This window comes from Cupressus sempervirens, chromosome 6 (assembly GCF_028749045.1).
Source record: "Cupressus sempervirens isolate cs-2001-9-10 chromosome 6, ASM2874904v1, whole genome shotgun sequence".
Classification (NCBI taxonomy): Eukaryota; Viridiplantae; Streptophyta; class Pinopsida; order Cupressales; family Cupressaceae; genus Cupressus; species Cupressus sempervirens.
The window spans coordinates 129,156,179-129,176,387 of NC_143123.1; the positions used below are offsets into that span (position 1 = coordinate 129,156,179).

Sequence of the window (20,209 nt, forward strand, 5' to 3'; positions counted from 1 at the left end):
AAGAGTATTAAGTTAGTTGGGCCAGGCTTTGATTTTTATCAACCTGTAGTATACTTAAACAAACCTAATGCCTACTTCTTTTGTAGGCAAGAGGGACATCTGATTAAAGATCTTGGTGTTTTCACTACACCTATATGGTCTATAGGATTTCTTTCAACTTAGAACATCCCTTTACCTTCCCTAACCTTCCCACCAGGTGAAATAATTAAATCTTGCTCCATGACTCACTTATCCTCCTAGGAGTGCAATTCTTCCAAAATGCATATGTAGGTCTACCAGAGTTCCACGGTAATACCTAGTCCAACTAAGGTTTTGATGAGTTTTAAGGTGCTATTGGAACACTTTTAGTATGCTTGAATAGATGGTAACAATGGGTTCATACCCGATTTCTTGGTTTCTTCACAAAAAGGCTACTGGAAGAGCCCCGAATTAGGCCTCCACCCGAATTTGTAGGGCTAGTAACTTATTAACCTTAAGGATTCATCAGAATTGGTCTTAATAAAAAAATTTCATACATCACATACTCAATTTTTTTGAGGTTTTAAGCCACCAAAAAGTCGTAGAACAATAATGGTAAAAATGAGGGTTTTGAAGGGTTTTGAGGGCTGCTTGCTGTCCTCAACTTTCAAACACCTTATTCAACTCATAGAAACTTATCCTCTACAAAAAATAACCTTCTTATATCCCTCTTGAATCCCTCCAAATTTAAATTCTTGAATCTTTATGCTTTGCTCTTGAGAACAAATTCTTTGATGCTTGCTCCTAGTCGGGCATTGCCTAGCTCGCCTAGGGCTTTGTCAAACAAATGCTTGCACACATTTTCTGAGCCCTTGCTTGCAATATGTTACACATTATGGTCTATAGTCTTGGAATCCAAATGGCCATGGAAATCCCACGGTGGAAACAAGAGCTACAGCCCGTTCATTGTTGACAACTCAAAACTGGACAGCAAATTCTTACTTTTAAAGAAATTTAACAAAACCTTCCAAAACGTGTTTACAAATCTAATATAATGCATGGATAATGGATAATATACAAGATAATAACTAGAACATGCAAAAAAATGACAGTAAAAACGTGATTTTCTACCAAACAACACCAAAAACCAATGAAAATGTATTAAAAACCAATCACAGTTTGTTGTAGCAACACAATGCAATACAAAAAAATGACTTCCAACCCTTGGTTCATGTTTTTCCAACCTTAAATAGGCTATCCCATTTTTTATGGGTTGAGTTAGGGCATTTTTAGCCACTTAAACAAGTTAACTTGCTCTCTAACACAAGTTGCTTAACACTTTTACATAAGTGACCAACAACTTAGCAATTTTTAGTTCTTTTTTTTTTCTCTTTGCAATTTTTTCACCAAGACCATTTTTGGGTCTTCTCAAGGAAATATTGGGCTTCAAAATTCCCCCAATACACCATTCCAATGTTTTAGGAACACCCTATGCACTAGAAATAAAAACATCACAACATGACGATACATTGTCAATCACTTAGACCAAGAGCCTAAACTAGAGCAAAACACACCAAATGAGAAAGAAACTCTTATTCTATCTACATACTTCTTAGAAGAAGTTCATCACACCAAAATTTCATATGGTGGGAGGCTTGAAAGGGTGCTCCTGCACCATACTCCCCCCCTCAACACAAACTAAGGCACTTTGGGGTCAAGAAGAGCTGGATCAATGCCAAACTTCCTAAAATGTGCTTCCTCAACCTAGGTAGCTTCAGATTCAGGTTGATCCTTCCATTTGATTAGATGTTCCATATACACTTGATGCCGTGTAGTTTTTTTCACCTTGGATTCCAATACTTTCTCTGCTTTGGCTGGTTGTTTCTTGGGCATTGCATTAGTGTCAAGGTCTTGTAGGACCCTTGGTGGAGCTGCACTTTGCTGACTGATTTCTCCCTTAAATCTGATTAGGTCTGCAACATTAAACACTGATGAGATAGCTAGGTCTGATGGCAAGTCCACTTTGTAGGCATTCTCTCCATACTTTGCTAGAACCTTGCATGGGCCAATTCTTCGCATTTGGAGCTTAGTGGGCATACCTTGCTACATTCTAGCTTTATTAAGATGGACCATAACATAGTCCCCAATCTGAAACTGTACTTTTTTCCTCTTCTCATCCATTTTGGCCTTGAGTCTTTGAGTATATTCCAACATAGTTTTCTTCACTTGTTCTTGAACCTCTTTGATAGTTTGGGTAAAATCTTCATCTTGTCCACTTTTTAACTCTATAGGACCTAACTCTCTCAACTAATTCACTCCTCTAGGGTGTCTACCATATACTATCTCAAAAGGACTTCTTCCTATGGTCCTATTAACACTATCATTATAAGCATATTCAGCCTGAGAGATAACAAGATCCCAAGTCTACCCATACTCCTTTGTTAAGCACCTTAACAAGTTACCAAGCACCCTGTTGATGACCTCAGTTTGACCATTAGTTTGAGGATGGTATGCTGAACTGAAAGAAAGATTAGTTCCCAGCCTTTTCCATAAGATTTGCCAAAAATGACCCATGAACTTGTTGTCCCTATCAGACACAATACTCAAAGGAAGTCCATGAATCTGAACTATCTCCTTGAAGAAGAGATGTGCTATATAAATTGCATCATGAGTAGTCTTACATGGAATAAAATAACTCATTTTAGAGAACCTATCTACTGCAACATAAATTTTGTCCATACCTGATTTGGTTTTGGGAAGTCCAACCACAAAGTCCATACTTACACATTCCCAAGGCCTATTTGGAATTGGCAAGGGTTGATAGAGTCCTGCATTTCTTGAACCTCCTTTAGCTCTTTGACATATTCCACATTGCTCAACATATCTCCGTACATCCCTTGCTAACTTAGGCCAAAAGTAGTACTCCAATGTCTTGTTTATGCCAAAATGTCCACTCAAGCTACCATTAAGCTTCTCTTGAATCAAATTTTCTCTCATGGATCCCTTAGCTACACATAGTTGATTACCTTTAAATAGCAATCCATTTTGAAGGGTATAATCTGCAAAATCACTATGAAAATGATTCTCAAACTCTAGGCATACCTTGTAGGCTTGGGAGAAGTCTTCATCTTCTTCATACAAGTCTTTAAAACCTTCTATTCCAATGCTTTGCAGCTGCATTTCTTGGACAGTCAAAAGCTTCCTACTCAAGGCATCTCCTACTTTGTTGAGCTGCCCCTTCTTGTGTTTGATTGTGAATGTAAAAGATTGTAGATACTCCATCCACTTCAAATGCCTGTTACTAAGCTTCTCTTGAGTGTTGATATAACTCAAAGCCTGATTATCCGTAAAGACAACAAATTCTTTGGGTAGGAGGTAATGTCTCCACTTCTTGAGAGATTGTACTAATGCATACAACTCCAAGTCATAAGCTGAATATTTCTTCTTTGCTTCATTGAGTTTCTCACTAAAAAATGCTACAGGTCTTCCTTCCTGACTCAATACACCCCCTACTGCTACATTACTTGCATCACATTCAAGAGTGAATAATTTATCAAATGTAGGTAAGATTAAAATGGGTTTTGTAGCTACCTCTTGTTTCAATGTTTGAAATGCCTTTCTGCTACCTCAGTCCATTTGAACTTTTTTTTCAGCCCACCTTTGATGGTGTCTAGTATTGGTGCACAAATCCCACTAAAGTTCCTCACAAAATTTCTATAAAATTGTGCTAGGCCATGAAAACTTCTCACTTCAGTCCCTGTTCTAGGAGTAGGTCAATCTAGGATTGCCTTCACTTTGCTTGGGTCCATTTTTAGATTACCCTTGGACACTACAAAGCCCAAATAAACCAATTCTTGCTGCATGAATACACACTTTTCCAAATTAATGGCTAGTTTCTCTTCCTAGAGTCTCTTTAGGACTAACCTTACATGTTCTAGGTGCTCTTCTTTTGTCTTACTATAGATGAGTATATCATCTAGATACACTACCACAAATCTACCTGTGAAGTCCTTCAAGACCTCATTCATTAATCTCATGAAAGTGCTTGGGGCATTTGTGAGCCCAAATGGCATCACAAGCCATTCATACAACCCATATGTTGTTTTAAAAGAGGTCTTCCATTCATCACCCTCCTTGATTCTAATTTGATGATAACCACTCTTTAAATCCAGCTTAGTAAAGTACCTAGCACCTACCAAACAATCCATCAAGTCCTCTATTCTTGGAATAGGGAATCTATACCTGATAGTGATTCGGTTAATAGCCCTTGAATCTGTACAAAGCCTCCATTTTCCTCCTTTCTTCGCTGCTAAGACCACTGGGACTGCACATGGGCTAATGCTCTTCTTAATTAGCCCTTGATCCAATAATTCTTGCACTTGTCTTGCCACTTCCTTATTCTGATCTGGAGTAAGCTTATAAGCTACTTTGTAAGGCAAAGAAGCATCGAGTACAAAATCAATTTGGTGGCTAATTGCTCTTTTAGGTGGAAGTACTGCTGGTGTACTATCTGAAATAATATCTTTAAAATCATCAAGGATTTGTTGCACTTCAAGAGGTATTGGCTGCAACTTTGTATCTTCTTCATTTGGTTTCACCATAACTGTACATCCTATGGTTTCCTCATCCTGTAAATCTTGCAAGAACTCCTTGCCAGTACTAAGTAACACACTAGGTGTCTTAGAGGCTTCCCCTTCATTCTTTATTAAGGACTGAATTTTGAAAGTCCTTCCATCTTTCTTGAAAGAAATGGCATTTTCTTCTCCATCATAAATCACCTTCCTATCAAATTGCCAAGGTCTTCCCAATAGAAGATGGCATGCATCCATGGGTAAGACATCACAAAGCACTTTGTCTTTATAGGCTCCAATAGAAAACTCAACCCATGTTTGCTCATTAACAAGTACACTTTGCTCTTGATTCAACCAAGTTACCTTATAGGGATTTGCATGGGGAACCTTTGTAAGTTTCAGCTTCTTTGTTGCCTCCTCTGATATAATATTATCTGTAGATCCAGAATCTACTATAACCTTGCAAACTTTTCCTTGAATCTTACACCTGACTCTAAAGAGAGCCCTCCTCTGCTTAGGTTCACTCGGATTGGGCTGCCTTATGAGCACCTTTCTAATCAGCAAGTTCTCACCCATTTCTGATTCTAGTTTGCTAACTTCATTAGTGCTTGAGCTGCCACCATCATCTTGAGCATAAGCCAATTCTTTTTCATTGGTAGAGGTCGATGGTTTATCAGGACACCTGTAAGCAGGATGCCCAAGCTATCCACATTGCTAACACTTCATCGTGGCAAAATAGGAGCTACTCCTTCCTGCTCCTCTTCCTCTACTTCCTTGAGATCCTCTTCCTCTACCAAAAGATCCCCTTGTGCTGATTTCAGAACTTTGTTCCAAGAGTCTACTTTCCCCTTGGTTTCTTGATTCACCACCTCTTTGACCACCTCTAGAATCTCTACCTCTTCCTCTATTCTTGGAAGTACGGTCTTGCTTTCTTTTTCCTTTCTCTTCCACCTTTAGGGCCATTTGATAACACTGATGAATTGTTTTAGGAGTGACAAGGCTCATTTCTTCTTGAATAGACCATTTGATTCCATTTAGCTATCTTGCCACCCGGATACTTTCATCTTCAACCACTTTAGACCTCAAGCATAACTTTTGGAATTCTTCAGTATAGGAATGCACATCCATGTCTTGTTGCCTCAGATTTTGTCTCCTCCTATGCAGTTGTATTTCATAGTCTTCAGGAATGCAGGCTTGTTTAATTTTAGCCACCATTCCTTTCCAGGAAGTAATAGAACCTTTTCCTTCTTTTTCCCTCTCTTTTTGCACAAATTTCCACCAAGTGAGAGCAGTGCCTCTCAATCTTGACCTTGCCACTTTAACCTTCTGAGCATCAGAGACACCATCACATTCAAAATGGTTCTCCATTCCTTCAATCCATTCCATGATGAGATTAGGATCCATCTTGCCACTGAATAGAGGAATGCCTTCCAAGGCTTTACTTTTTATTGCTTTGATTGTCTTCAAGAAAGGCTCTTCTGGTAAAACAAGATCTGGTGTTGGAGTTTCTTCTTCCAACTCAATGACTTTTTCTTCAGCCTCCTTCTCTTCTTTCTACTCCATCTTGTCCTTGACTTTATCTGTAGTGTCTTGAACCTCGCTTAATAATTGTTCTAGTTGTGCCAATCTTTCTCTCAAAGACTTGTTGTCTTCTTCTTGCTCTTCTACCCTCTTAGCCAATTCAACATTGGTTACCATCGTGTTAGAATCACTAGATTCACTAGGTGACTGCATTCACCTTTCTTTGCACTTTCTTTGTCCTGCACCTTTGCAGGCTCCGATACCAATCTGATGGGGAAGGCTAGGATAGACTAGCTAGTTTGTGCTTCTCATCCAACAATAGGATCTTGGTGTTTTCACTACACCTATATGGTATATAGGATTTCTTGCAACTTAGAACATCCCCTGACCTTCCCTAACCTTCCCACCAGGTGAAATAATCAAATCTTGCTCCATGACTCACTTATCCTCCTAGGAGTGCAATTCTTCCAAAATGCATATGTAGGTCTACCAAGGTTCCACAGTAATACCTAGTCCAACTAAGGTTTTGATGAGTTTTAAGGTGCTATTGGAACACTTTTAGTATGCTTGAATAGATGGTAACAATGGGTTCATACCCGATTCTTGGTTTCTTCACAAAAAGGCTACTGGAAGAGCCCCAAATTAGGCCTCCACCCGGATTTGTAGGGCTAGTAACTTATTACCCTTAAGGATTCATCAGACCTGGCCTTAATAACATTTGTTTCATACATCACATACTCAAAGATTTTTGAGGTTTTAAGCCACCAAAAAGCCGTACAACAATAATGATAAAAATGAGGGTTTTGAAGGGTTTTGAGGGCTTCCTGTTGTCCTCAACTTTCAAACACCTTATTCAACTCATAGAAACTTCTCCTCTACATAAAAGAACCTTCTTATATCCCTCTTGAATCCCTCCAAAGGTAAAGTCTTGAATCTTTATGCTTTGCTCTTGAGAACAAATTCTTTGATGCTTGCTCCTAGCCAAGCATTGCCTAGCTCGCCTAGGGCTTTGTCAAACAAATGCTTGCACACATTTTCTGGGCCCTTGCTTGCAATGTGTTACACATTAGGGTATATAGTCTTGGAATCCAAATGGCCATGGAAATCCCATGGTGGAAACAAGAGCTACAGCCCGTTCATTGTTGACAACTCAAAATTGGACAGCAAACTCTTACTTTTAAAGAAATTTAACAAAACCTTCCAAAACGTGTTTACAAATCTAATCTAATGCATGGATAATGGAGAATATACAAGATACTAACTATAACATCCAAAAAAATGATAGTAAAAGCGTGATTTGCTGCCAAACAACACCAAAAACTAGTGAAAACGTATTAAAAACCAATCACAGTTTGCTGTAGCAGCACAATGCAATACAAAAAAATGACTTCCAACCCTTGGTTCGCATTTTTCCAACCTTAAATAGGCTACCCCATGGTGTATGGGTTGAGTTAGGGCATTTTTAGCCACTTAAACAAGTTAACTTGCTCTCTAACACAAGTTGCTTAACACTTTTACATAAGTGACCAGCAACTTAGCAATTTTTAGTTTTTTTTTTTTCTCTTTGCAATTTTGTCACCAAGACCATTTTTGGGTCTTCTCAAAGAAATCTTGGGCTTCAAACTTCTCCCAATACACCATTCCAATGTTTTAGGAACACCCTATGCACTAGAAATCAAAGCATCACAACATGACGATACATTGTCAATCACTTAGACCAAGAGCCTAAACTAGAGCAAAACACACCAAATGAGAAAGAAACTCTTATTCTATCTACATACTTCTTAGAAGAAGTTCATCACACCAAAATTTGATATGGTGGGAGCCTTGAAAGGGTGCTCCTACACTAGTTGCAAGTCCCCTTCCCCTCCTAAAAGTCATGATTCCTCTGCCCAAACTTCAAGACTTAGATCAAGATCTCCCATTTCCAAGTGCAAGGAAGATGGGAATGTGGAAAAGTCTATGGTGCATGCAAATCGCTTTGATGTCTTTCCTAATAAGGATGATTGTTCTCCCACAGCTTAATTATGAATTATAAAACTTTAACTTGGAATGTGAGAGGGTTATCGCTCCCTCACCATAAAGCTGAAGTTCAGAAAACCATTGTCAAGTGGAAACTTGATATTATGTTTTTGCAAGAGGTTAAGTTTTGTGGCCCTCATCTTGCTACTTCATTATTCAACATTTGGAGAGAGGGAACTTTCTTCCATACATTGCATAATGAAGGCAGGGGGGGAGCAGTAATTGGACTCACATCTTGGATTAATAGGTTTGTCATCAATAAAGGGGAGGATCCCTCACATAATTGTGTGTGGGTATTGACCTTCACTAATGATCAGCCTATAGGTTTTTGTTCAATTTATGCCCCTAATAGTGCTAAGGATAGATGCACTTTATGGGAATGGTTGTCTAATCATCTTCAATAGGCAGATTGGGTTTTTGGCAGGGACTTTAACATGGTGGAACATTATACAGATCGCAATTGGCTTAATCATGTTAAAATCAGCAATGAAGAATTTGACAAATGGTTATTTTGTCACAATTCTATTGGTATTGTAGACCCTATTTGTAAAAAATCTCTAAGTCACCAACAAAACTGGTTTACTTGGTCTAATTGTCGATTAGGGGTTGAAAGGAAACTTAGTAGATTAGATAGATTTTACATCTCTCCTCACCTACAAGTAATCCAAGATGCTAGTAGTTGTGTTTTGAGGGTAGATTACACCACTACACTTTCAGATCATTTTCCTATCATTTGTACGGTTGCTAAAGATAATTCCACAGTTTTTAATTTGCAGCTACCTTTTAAGCTTAACACCTCACATCTAAAAATCACATCCTGTGTTGATGCATTGGTGGGGTTATGAAACTCTTTCCCTAGACCGAGAGATGGGGAGTCATATAGAGAATGGTGGCAATTAGCTATCTCTAAGTGTGCTAAATTTTTGCACTTATTTTGTAGAAGATTGGCATGGCAGCATAGAAGGAAAGAAAAATCTTTACAAGGGAAATTGGAGCTAAATAGAAAAATTTTAGCGTCTAATCCTAACAACATAGTTATCCAAGCTGCCATAGCTTCTAGTGAATCTCAACTACAAAATCTTGATAATTATAAGGGGCAAGGAGCTAAAATTAGAGCTAGATTGCATTGGTATTAAGAAGGTAACAAAGGCTCCAAGTACTTTTTTCAATACCTCAATTACAAACATAGAAAGGAGTTCATAGGCCCTATATTTGACGATGATGGACAACTACATTCTAATCCAGAAGAAATAAAATATATATTTCAGGGTTTTTATGAGAATCTCTTTAGAGAGGATAAAAATTGGCAGGATGTACATTTAATTTTAGAAGATATGCTTGAAGATGTCATTCCGCAGAAGGTGGAACAAGATTATAGTAGATGCATTGATCGAGACCTCTCTATGGATGATTTAGAACATGTTGTTTTCTCTATGGCTCCCAATAAAAGCCTAGGCATGGATGGCTTATCAATTGAATTTTATCAAACCTTATGGTAGCATATTAAGGAGGACTTCTATTTGGTTTATTTAGAAGCTATTAATGAAGTTTCCTTGGGCCCAACGATTAATAGAGGCTTGATTAAGCTCTTTCCTAAAGGAAAAAATATAGATTACATATCCGGCTGGCGTCCTATTACTTTGCTAAACACTTCCTATAAAATTATTGCGAAGGCATTGGCTACTAGGATAAAACCAGTGGCCATGATGACAGTTTGTCTTGAACAAACTGGCTTTTTGGGTGGTAGATTCATATTGGATAATTTAATGTTAGCTTAGGAGACATGTGAATGGGCTCAACAATATCAACAAGATGCATTGCTGGTCAAGCTGGACTTTGATAAAGCCTATGATAGAATGAGATGGGGCTTCATTATAAAGATGTTGCAATGGATGGGGTTTGGCCCGAAAATTTGTAAGCATGTCCAAATGTTATTTACCGATGCAAATGCACAACTAAGCATCAATAATTCTTTATCTAACCCATTTCCTTTGGAACATTTGATAAGACAAGGTTGTCCTCTATCTCTTTTTCTTTATGTATTAGCTGTTGATGCTCTAGGATATCTTTTGCAAAAATATAATCACATGGGGCTAATTAAGGGCATTGCTATTCCTAATAATTATGTGGTAATCAACTCACATTTCGCTGATGACAGCCTGTTGTTTGTACAAAATTCTGAATCTGAAATTAACAATGTGATGGAGGTTTTGGAATTGTATTGCTTAGTTTCAGGTTCCAGACTAGCTCATCATAAGACCGAGTTTCTGATGATCCAGCCTAACCCAATTCCAGCATGGATTCCTAATCAGTGGAAACTCATTAAGCATGGGCAGATTACACGCTATCTTGGCATTCCCTTTGGGTTAGGGGTTTCTCTACGTGACATGTGGGATTGGTTTCTCACAAAGTTGAAGAATAAAAATTTTAATTGGGGCAATAGATATCTCTCATTAGCTGGTAAAATTCAAGTGATTAATAGAATTTTTTTAGCATCACATGTTTATTACTCTTCTTGTTGGATGCCTTCTAAAAAATGTTATGAGGACCTCAACAAACTCATCCATCAGTTCTTGTGGACTAATTGGGATGGGAAGGTCGGTTTTAGGTCATCTTCATGGCTTCATTATATCCAACAAAAACATGGAGGTGGGATGGGACTTTTGGACCCTAAGACTCAAGGTATTTGTTTAGCTTCTAAATGGATTGCTAGAGCTATTTCCGGAGATGAACCTTGGAAGATATTGGTGAGGAACAGGATTTCTCTTGCTAACAGGAACAATAAGTGGCATAATGTGGGATGGTTGGACAAGATCTTACTTGCTCCATTCTTTCGTCTCAAAGGTTCCTTTCCTTTACAATCCATTTGGAAGGCTTAGAGGATTGTTTGCAGTTGTTTGGATTGGAGAAGAAACTCATTACAGCATGGTTTCAGCTTTGCCAATTCCTCTATTTGGTGGAACAAACTTATTCAATATCAGGGACAGCCATTGGCAGTCATCTTTCCTAAGCATGCTATGTACCTTTTCAAGAAACGGGTTCACAGCTTTAATGATGTCTAAGATTTCAACTTTTTTGATTGGGTAAGTTGGCAAGTTACAAAGAATCGCTTCAATTTAAATAACAAGATTAAAGGGTTTTTTATTTTTGTTAGGTCATTGGTGCCTATGGAACTCATGATGAAGCTGCAGTGTCTTCAAGGATTGGCAGAGGCTGGGATGTTTTCCCTTTTCTTGTTTTCCTCTTAAAAAAATCTATTTACACATTCTTCCATGTTTGAGGTTAAATCCTCGTCTAAACAATAAATAGAGGTGCAGGTTTACCGAAAGGAAATGGTGTAACTTGAGCTCTCAAATCTGGAAATCTAAAGTTGAGGCAAATGCACAAATTTTGTCTTGGAAGATTTTACATCAAAAGTTGCTAGTTGGGGATAAATTGATGTTTTTGTCTATACAAGCTCCTTTGTGTCCGTTTTGTCGTAGATCTGAAAATTTAAAACATATCTTTTGGAGTTGTCCTCGAGCGAAAGTTAAATGGAATATTATGTTTTAGCGCTTTCCGTCCGTTTTTTATCATATTTTAAGCTGGAGGGAAGCAATTTTTGGGCTTGGTCTTTGTAAGAACGTGGTTGCAGACTCTATGAGACAATGCATATTGCTACATATTTGGAAAAGTAGATGTCGAGCAATATTTTCTAACCAGTATCTACAACAGGAAATAGATATCCTTATGTTTTATTCAGATATCTTGTATGAATTAGTTTTTCTTTGTTCACAGCTGAAGACTAAGAAGACTAAGTAGTAGAATCATGTCAGGCACCAAAGACAATTGGATGAAATTAAATATCAGGTGCTGCAACTCCATGCTAGTGAGATGAAATGTTCTAGACAACTCCAGCAACTCATTAAGTTTCAAGTGTAACCATAATGTTCCTCATGTATTGTTGTTCTTTAGAGTTTGTTACTTGGTTCTCTTGTACGATTGCTATTTGTAACATGGTTTTCCAGCCTACAAGCTGCTTGTCATTGTTCTTAGAGGTTTACCAACCTATGAGCTAGCTGTTATAGTCTTCCAGTTTTGAGTTAGTCATTTATTTTTTTGCAGCCCTTGTCTGCTGCTCTCTATATTTGTAATTTATTAGCTTTCTTCAATAAATAAATTTAAAAAAAAAAAAAGATTTTCCAAAAGACATGAACATCAAGCATCGATGAGTCAAATAGAGGTCATTTCAAAGTGCCACCCAATACCCACTTAACTACTAACCAAAAATCCTAAAAAATGACCAACTATTGGTACATGTGTTACTGTTTTTGTGGCTACTTTACATTTAGAATTTAGAAGGTCAATTATCCATGGAAACTATTGTTATTGAATTGTGTTTGGTTACTAGGGTTGGCCTAATGATAGGTAACTTGTAATCTTGAAAAAGAAGTCACAACTTCAAATCCCACGAAGTATTCTCATATTCTTTCCTTTCCTTTCATTTTTTTCCTTAGCACTTTTTCTTTCAAAAAAATTTTTAGCACTTCTTGGTGAAATTGATCTTGAAACAACATATAAGAATATAAATATAAAAAATTCAATCTCATCTTACAACTATTTTATGTCATTCTGAATGGTTCATACAATGCTGATACAAATTTTATGTCATTCTGAATGGTTCATACAATGCTGATAAAAAATTCTTATGTAATTAGATTCACAAAGCAACTACAAAGATAAAATAATTCTATTGAGAGAACAATAAATTGGATTTGGGAGATGTTTTTTTAATGGTACTAAATAGAATCATTTGTTGCCATATGCCTGAAATGGTACAAATTAGGCGCCTGGGCAATGTGTATTCCCTCCTTCCCTGGAATTAACCTGCAGCCTTGATTTGCAACGAAATGGACTTTGCGAAAGAATCTACAGAACAGATTCAACATACATGAAACAACAGTACTAAGAATATTGTACATAAATGCAGTGTATTTACACTAGTTGAGAGCATAATAAAAAATAAGAGATATAAGCATCCTGGAATCAGAGTGAACACCCCTGCAAGTTTGTTAAAATCAAACCCCCGTCAAAAAGTTTATTCCCTTCACTTGTGCTACCAGTTTCTTTTTCTTCAGATTTTGCTTCTAATTTGAGAGGAAGAATTAGGCAAGTTTTTAGCCATTTCTCTCAGAACAAATTTCTGGATCTTGCCAGTCGAAGTCTTGGGGAGCTCGGGCAAGAACACCACAGATTTGGGCGCCATGAAATGGGCAAGGTGCTTTCTGCAGAATTCAATAATCTCTGCCTCGGACAAAACTTCCATGTTACCTTCTCCGCTATGTTTCTTGACACTAACAAAAGCACATGGCGTCTCCCCCCAAAACGGATCAGGCCTGGCCACAACAGCCGCCTCCACAACAGAAGGATGCGAGTACAGAACCGATTCAACCTCCACGCTGCTGATATTCTCCCCGCCAGAAATAATCACATCCTTAGACCGGTCTTTGATCTCTATATACGCATCCGGGTGCACAACAGCAACGTCACCAGTTCGAAACCACCCACCTTCCATAGCACTGGCAGTCATACCCTCGTTCTTCAGATAGCCCTTCATCATGCTCGCTCCTCGCATCATAACTTCCCCCATCTGAACGCCATCTCTCGCCACAGCAGCCATGGTCACCGGATTCTTCACATCGACTTCCGCCAGGCTTAAATTCCTCACCCCCTGTCTCGACTTAAGCCGAGCTTTTTCTTTCCCCGGAAGCCCATCCCATTCCGTTTTCCAGGCACAGGAAACCACCAGCCCGGCCGTTTCCGTGAGGCCATAGCCGTGCGTAATCGAAAACCCTAGCTCTTCCATTTTCCACAAAATTGCAGCGGGCGGAGGGGCTCCGGCCGTGAGGATCTCTACCCGGTGAGACAGTTTTTTCCGATCAGCCGGATCTGCATTCGCCATCATGCTCAGCACAACCGGCGCGCCGCACATATGCGTGACATTGTGCTCGGCAATTGAGTCGAAGATTGTTTTGGCGTCGAATTTCCTCAGGCAAATGTTTATCCCTCCCACGGCGGCCAATGTCCAGGGCAAACACCAGCCATTAGCGTGAAACATTGCCAGCGTCCAGAGATAAACCGGACGCCTTCCCATCTGCCACATTGTCAGATTATCCAGAGCCATGGCATAGATTCCCCTGTGTGACTGCACAACACCCTTTGGAGCGGATGTCGTGCCCGATGTGTAATTCAGAACTGCCGCTTGCCACTCGTCTTCCGGCCATCGGATCTCGAATTCCGGGTCCCCTTCTCTGAGCAGCCCTTCGTAGGTTAGGACAGAGCCGTTCCCAATTTCTTTGCCGCTTTCCATTTCCTCGATTACTACCAGAATAGGTTTGTGCTTTAGTAAACTTAGGGTTTCATTCACCGAACTCAGAAATTGGTAATCTGCAATTATAATCTTTGGTTCGCAGTGGCTCAGTTGTGCCGCCATTGTGCGAGCATCCAAGCGGGTATTCAGATTGTTGAGGACCGCCCCGGCCATCGGAACTGCAAAATGCATCTCGTACATGGCAGGAATATTTGGGGCTACTACAGAAACCTGCACAGGTTCTGATCAACTTGAATCGAAATTTTAAATAGTAATAATCTTTACATCTGTTTTATGAGAGGAGTTCCTATTAAATCACTTCGTTAAAATCTACATTCCAAATCTTCTGAAGGCTAACGAGAAGTATAGTAAGGCAGAGCAAGCAGGACTGAGAAATCTGAAACTCGAATCCATATTTGAATAACACAATAAAAATCCTTACCCCTTTTATGCAAAGATTTCACATGAAAACCTTCTGGTGAAATAAAAAAGATAACATGAAATCACTTTCCAAACTAGAACAAGCAAAATTAAAGAATCTTAGATTGGAAAGGACATTTGATAAAAAAGGAAAGGAAAGGTGGTTTATAGTCCACGACACTATGCCATAGTTTTTGGGTTTACATATGGTGACAGTGATATGGGACTACCTCGTACTTTTTTTCAAGAGGCGCTTGGCACTACAAACTAGGCGTACATACCCTACCCCCAGTAAGATTTGAACTTGTGACCTCTCTTTCAATAACATCCATTTAACTGATAATATTAAATCCATTTATCTCAAAATGAAAACAAATGACATGAAATCAAACCTCAAAATCTCAATATCACATCTCAACGCAGAGCAAGCAAAACTAAGAAATGTTAAACTTAAATTGACGTCTAAGAAAAAAAAAATTTAAAAACCTTTACATCCATTTGAAAACTTGTTAAATTTTACAGTCAGAATCTTAAGAAAGACTGAAAAAAACAGAGAAACTTTAATCAACATTAAAATTACCTATGAAACCCTTACATATATTCAGTGGGAATCCTTACACTCGAAATCGGCTTATAAAAAATCAACAAACTCAAAAATATTTACATCCACTTCCTGAAAAAATTACAAATTGAAACCCTTACATTTACAGTCAAGAATCTTAAAAAATCGCATTCGACAGCGGAATAAGTAAATCTGAGAAACCTAAAACTCGAATCGACTTTCAAAAATCAACAAACTAAAAAAAAATTTACATCCACTTCATGAAAAGATCACAAATTTGAAACCCTCACTTATCACTTAAAGTCAGAATCTTAAAGACAACAAGGATATCATGAAATCACATCCAAAGCAGAAACAGCAAAAACTGGAAAATCCCTTACCACATCCCCGCGACAAATATTGCGCAAAGCTAGACCAGAGGCCAATTGGCGGCAGCGTTTAAAGGTCTGAGACCACGTGAAGCGAGTGGTGTTGTAGACAACAGATGTGCAATCGCTGTAGACAATGGCAGCCCTCTCAACAAAGCCGATTGGAGTGAAGGGTGGGTAATTTGCAGGGCAGCGCTTCAACTCCTCCATTTGCTCCAGTCGCAGCAGGCGGATATCCTCTCCACTTAATCCGGAGATTTTTGAATCAATTACAGACCAAAGGAATTGAATTGCTTAAAAGTGAAACTGTATCTGCAATAATCATAAAAGAATATTTGTTCTTTCAGACCTGTTCGGCTTCTCCCTTCTGTCAACAGCTCTGCTTATTCAACTGTGCTGGATCGTCTTATTTTGTGCACTGGATCTGAATTTTGTCCTCCATTTTCGTCCTCTGCATAGCTTACTCTTCCTTCTTTGTAGGGCTTAAGTTATAGCATGAATATGGAAAACCTGTACAGCTCTGCAACAATCTCGCCTCTAATATTAACAAAGCTTATCGTGCACAACTGTCGCAAAATCGGTTAAGACAGAATTCGTCAACTTTCAACCCCGATAACTTAGAAATTGGTTAAATATTTTGAAATACGAATCATTTTTTAAATGTTGTTTATGGTATAATGTTATAATTAAATAGTGAAATTTAGATTATTTAATTGAACTTTACATTTTAATTTGAAATAAAGATAAAAATTTAGTTTAGATGAAGTGTTTTTTTGATGGAGGTTATCCAGGTACCTAATACAGGCTCACACCTGCCCCTCTTCGGCCACATTGCCAAATTCCTTGTGATGTTTTCGAGCCTTACATTCAACAAGACTTGAGGCTCTTTGTGAGCATCTTGGTGGAATATTTTTAAGTTAGGGTTGCATGACTTGTGTTGTATATTCAAGCTCAAAATTTTAGTTCCTAGAGGAATGAATGATTACAAATAAGTTTAAAGAATTAATTTTCCTCTAAAACTATATTTCAAGTAAAAATCTAAAATTTAGATGTTTAACAAGTGGAAAATCATTCCTAATTTGATCTAGGAGATTCTTCTTTTTAGAAAAATAATTTTGAAATTTTTAATAAATGACAAAGTACCAGTATTTTTTCACTTGATATGTCTCTTGGCATAATAGTCAAATAAATAAAGTAAATGTCTAATTCTTTTTACAAATATAGAAAAATCTGATATAATATGTATTAATGGGAACAATTAATAAAAATATATTTGAATTAAAAAAAAATTAAATGTACAAATCTTTATTGTGATAAATTGATATACGATTTTATAATATAATTGTAATACAATAGTAATGAAATAGTTTTAGATATATCACTAATACACCAAAAGAAACTTGAAGTACTACACCAATTCATAAAGGACAAAGGAATTGTAGATGAAGATATTGATAAAATTAACAGCACTCATAAAGGAAGGAATATTCCAGTATGGAAGGCAATATCAAAGATTTGTTTATGTGATAGGGTCATTGAGCTCAAGATGACTTGGATGGTCTAGTTTATCTTCTTTATAATATAAAACTCTCCTACATGAAAATTTGTTACAAAAATAAATATTTTATTTATATATGTACGATAAATAAATATTATTTTATTTTATTTTATAGCCACTTCATTTTTTATAATGTTAGATTCCTTTGATAGATTCAATTAGAACCAAACAACTTAGCAAGAAACTCAAAAAAACATAACCATAATATATATTTTCTAAATACATAATTTAAAATCTTATTTATAATATTTTTAAAAATATTATTAATTTATATCTATTTTCTAATTTTTTTTTCCATCTATTAAAACAATATTTTGAATTAAAAAAAGTTATATGACAGCTAGGGGGACCGTCAAAGTGTGGACTTTAAACAATTTTAAAATAATATATTGCTGCCATAGGATAACGATGCAGATACAGATACATTCGAATGATTCATTTAACAGCTGGCAGCAGATAACTCTATACCAATATTTTTGGTTTTATCGTACTTGTCAACGACTTTCCTGTCAGTACATATATAATTTAAAAAATTATATTACAACGTCAAACAAGAAAGGTACATCCTTTGGCCTTTCCTTATTTGGAGGGGTCCTCTCTTTATACGTGTAAAGTTCTAACCATGTCTTTAAATGGCAATTTAGAAAGAATGTCTAGTTCACATTCTCCAATACCTCTAATGAGGCTAGATTGGAATAATGTGAAGGTGTACTAATCTATTTTTTAACTTAATAAATCATATATAATATTACTAATCATCTAATCATTTGTCTATTTGAAATATATATAAACAAGAGCTCTTTGAGCGCTGGAGTCCCTGCCTTTAGAGATCATATCAAGGGTTAGTAACTGTAAGCATGTGTACACGAAAACATGTTCAAATTTGTTGAGAATATCAGGGTTTAACTGTGTTAAGTGTTCCATTTATTCTCATGAGAGATGGATTCATGTTGAATCACTACTCATGAAACATGGGTAATCGAGTTTGACTCAAAAATCACACAGTTAAATCCTGATATTCACATCACAATTTGACTAGCTGTGGAAATCATCTCCTACTTATCAATGTTCAAATGTTTAATAAAATATAGTTTATATGTAGTTTGAAAATATTTTAAGTTGAATAGTGTTTTTTTTTAAAAAGTTGAATAGTTTTTCTGTGAAGTTTGAAAATTTAGTTAATATTGACAATTTTTTAGTCATACAATTAAATTTTCCCGCCTACTAATATGCAACTTGCACAAAGCTGGTAAAAGTTGTATGCTGATGTGAGTAAATGTGAAAAATATCTAAGTTTTAATATTTATAATTTTATTTTAAAATAAATGATTGATATATTTTATTTTTAATAAAATCTAAAATAATTTATATGAAAAATTTAAAAACTAATATAAATAATTCTTTAATTTTACAATTTAAATTATATTTAGTTACTGAATTAAAGTGTTTTTTATAAAATTTAGAAACAAAAGACTTATAAAAGTTTAAATTGGTATTTTGTATTAATTAATATTTTAATGAACTAATTTATTTTAACAAAAAAAATATTAAGTTTTGAACTAATTTAATTTAACAATATATTTTTTCATATAGTATTATTAAAATGTTGAACATTATTAAATAAATGTAAGATAAACTTGTTAATTGTTTTAAATTAAAAAATTAATTTTATTTAATATATCATTCACATCTATCTACGAATAAAAAAATAATTTAATCTTTGGGCAGCATAGATAGTGCACATCTCGACATCCACGATCACCAAGAAATTGAAGCAAGAGAAATGGTACAAGGTTCTCCCAAGGGAAGACACGCTTGTTTGTTTGTAAGAAATAAAATTGCTATTTTATGTACGGCTTTTCTCTCCCGAGGCCTAACAAATTCATCCAAATAATATGATTTAATTATTAATTACAAATTTCTCCTCACAATTTTATCCCTTTGAAAGGCCAAATATATGATAATCATTCTAAGACAACTAATGTATTGCTCAACTTGTGAAATGATAAAAAGCTAAAACAATCAACCGCCATAAAAATTATATTGTTCACAAATGCGATATGCCAAAATTTGGGTCTAGTTTTATATAATTTGCTAGGTTTATTAAAACTCTGCGTCATCACTTCATTGAGGGCCCGTTTGGTTGCTGGAATATAAATTAAGCATTGGCATTCAAAATGTTGGCTTTGGGATTCTGGAACTTGGAATCCAAATTATGATTAGGGAATCCAATTTGGGACTGTTTGGTTGACCAAGAATTCATTGTGAGAATACAGATTTCCTCCGTTTGGTTGCACATTGTGGAATTGGAATACTAGCCAAAATAACATGCAAAATATTATCATCCAGCTGTAGCATTATCATCATGCAAAAAAATTCAATACTTATTTGGTTTGTTTAAGTCCAAACATTTTTAACAAGTATAAAAAGATTAAGTCATGTTGAAAGTAAACATTATCATAATAGATGAGGACGAGATTGTACTAATGGATACTAAAACTTTTATGACTCTTGCTCTATAAAAAAAATACCATTGATTATAATTCACATAATTACTGATATGAAATATGTATATTGTTCAAGTCTCGTTGAATGAATCCGAATCACAAGAATTGATGAAATAAGAGTCAAAAACATCCCATGAAAAATATATATATTTGTAGAGATCCAATAAAAAAATTGATCATCACAACATTCAAACTCATAGGTGCAAAGTCTAAATTTTTATATTAAATTTTTACGAAATCTTACCTGGAAACACTTTTACACCAGAAAAAAAATCAATGGAGTAGATTGTTTTTGTCCTGCATACAATTCATTTAACTGAGAAACAATGTATGTGAAAAATTTATTTCACCAAACTTTTTTGCAATAACTACT

General features: G+C 36.2%; 1 protein-coding gene across 2 annotated transcripts; it reads right to left on the bottom strand.

Annotated features, from left to right (window-relative positions):
- Positions 1-12,783: 12,783 nt before the first annotated feature.
- LOC149551565 (2-methylpropanoate--CoA ligase CCL4-like) lies at positions 12,784-16,385 on the bottom strand. 2 transcript variants are annotated; one of them, XM_089787065.1, is made up of 3 exons: positions 16,121-16,385; positions 15,784-16,015; positions 12,784-14,652 (listed from the first exon to the last, which is right to left on the bottom strand). In XM_089787065.1, the coding sequence occupies exons 2-3, from the start codon at positions 15,979-15,981 to the stop codon at positions 13,186-13,188; spliced, it is 1,665 nt and encodes a 554-aa protein (XP_089643191.1). In that variant the 5' UTR covers positions 15,982-16,015; positions 16,121-16,385; the 3' UTR covers positions 12,784-13,185. The 2 variants fall into 2 exon arrangements, with proteins under 2 accessions (XP_089643191.1, XP_089643192.1); XM_089787066.1 differs by lacking the exons at positions 15,784-16,015; positions 16,121-16,385 and adding an exon at positions 14,864-14,984.
- Between the last annotated feature and the right edge of the window lie 3,824 nt (positions 16,386-20,209).

What these genes read in the sequence shown, in the direction of transcription:
- LOC149551565 (XM_089787065.1), bottom strand. Translation starts at nt 15,981, where the DNA reads ATGGAGGAGTTGAAGCGCTGCCCTGCAAATTACCCACCCTTCACTCCA. An exon ending in ATATTTGTCGCGGGGATGTG is followed by an intron (nt 14,653 to 15,783) that starts GTAAGGGATTTT and finishes GAACCTGTGCAG; the next exon opens with GTTTCTGTAGTAGCCCCAAA.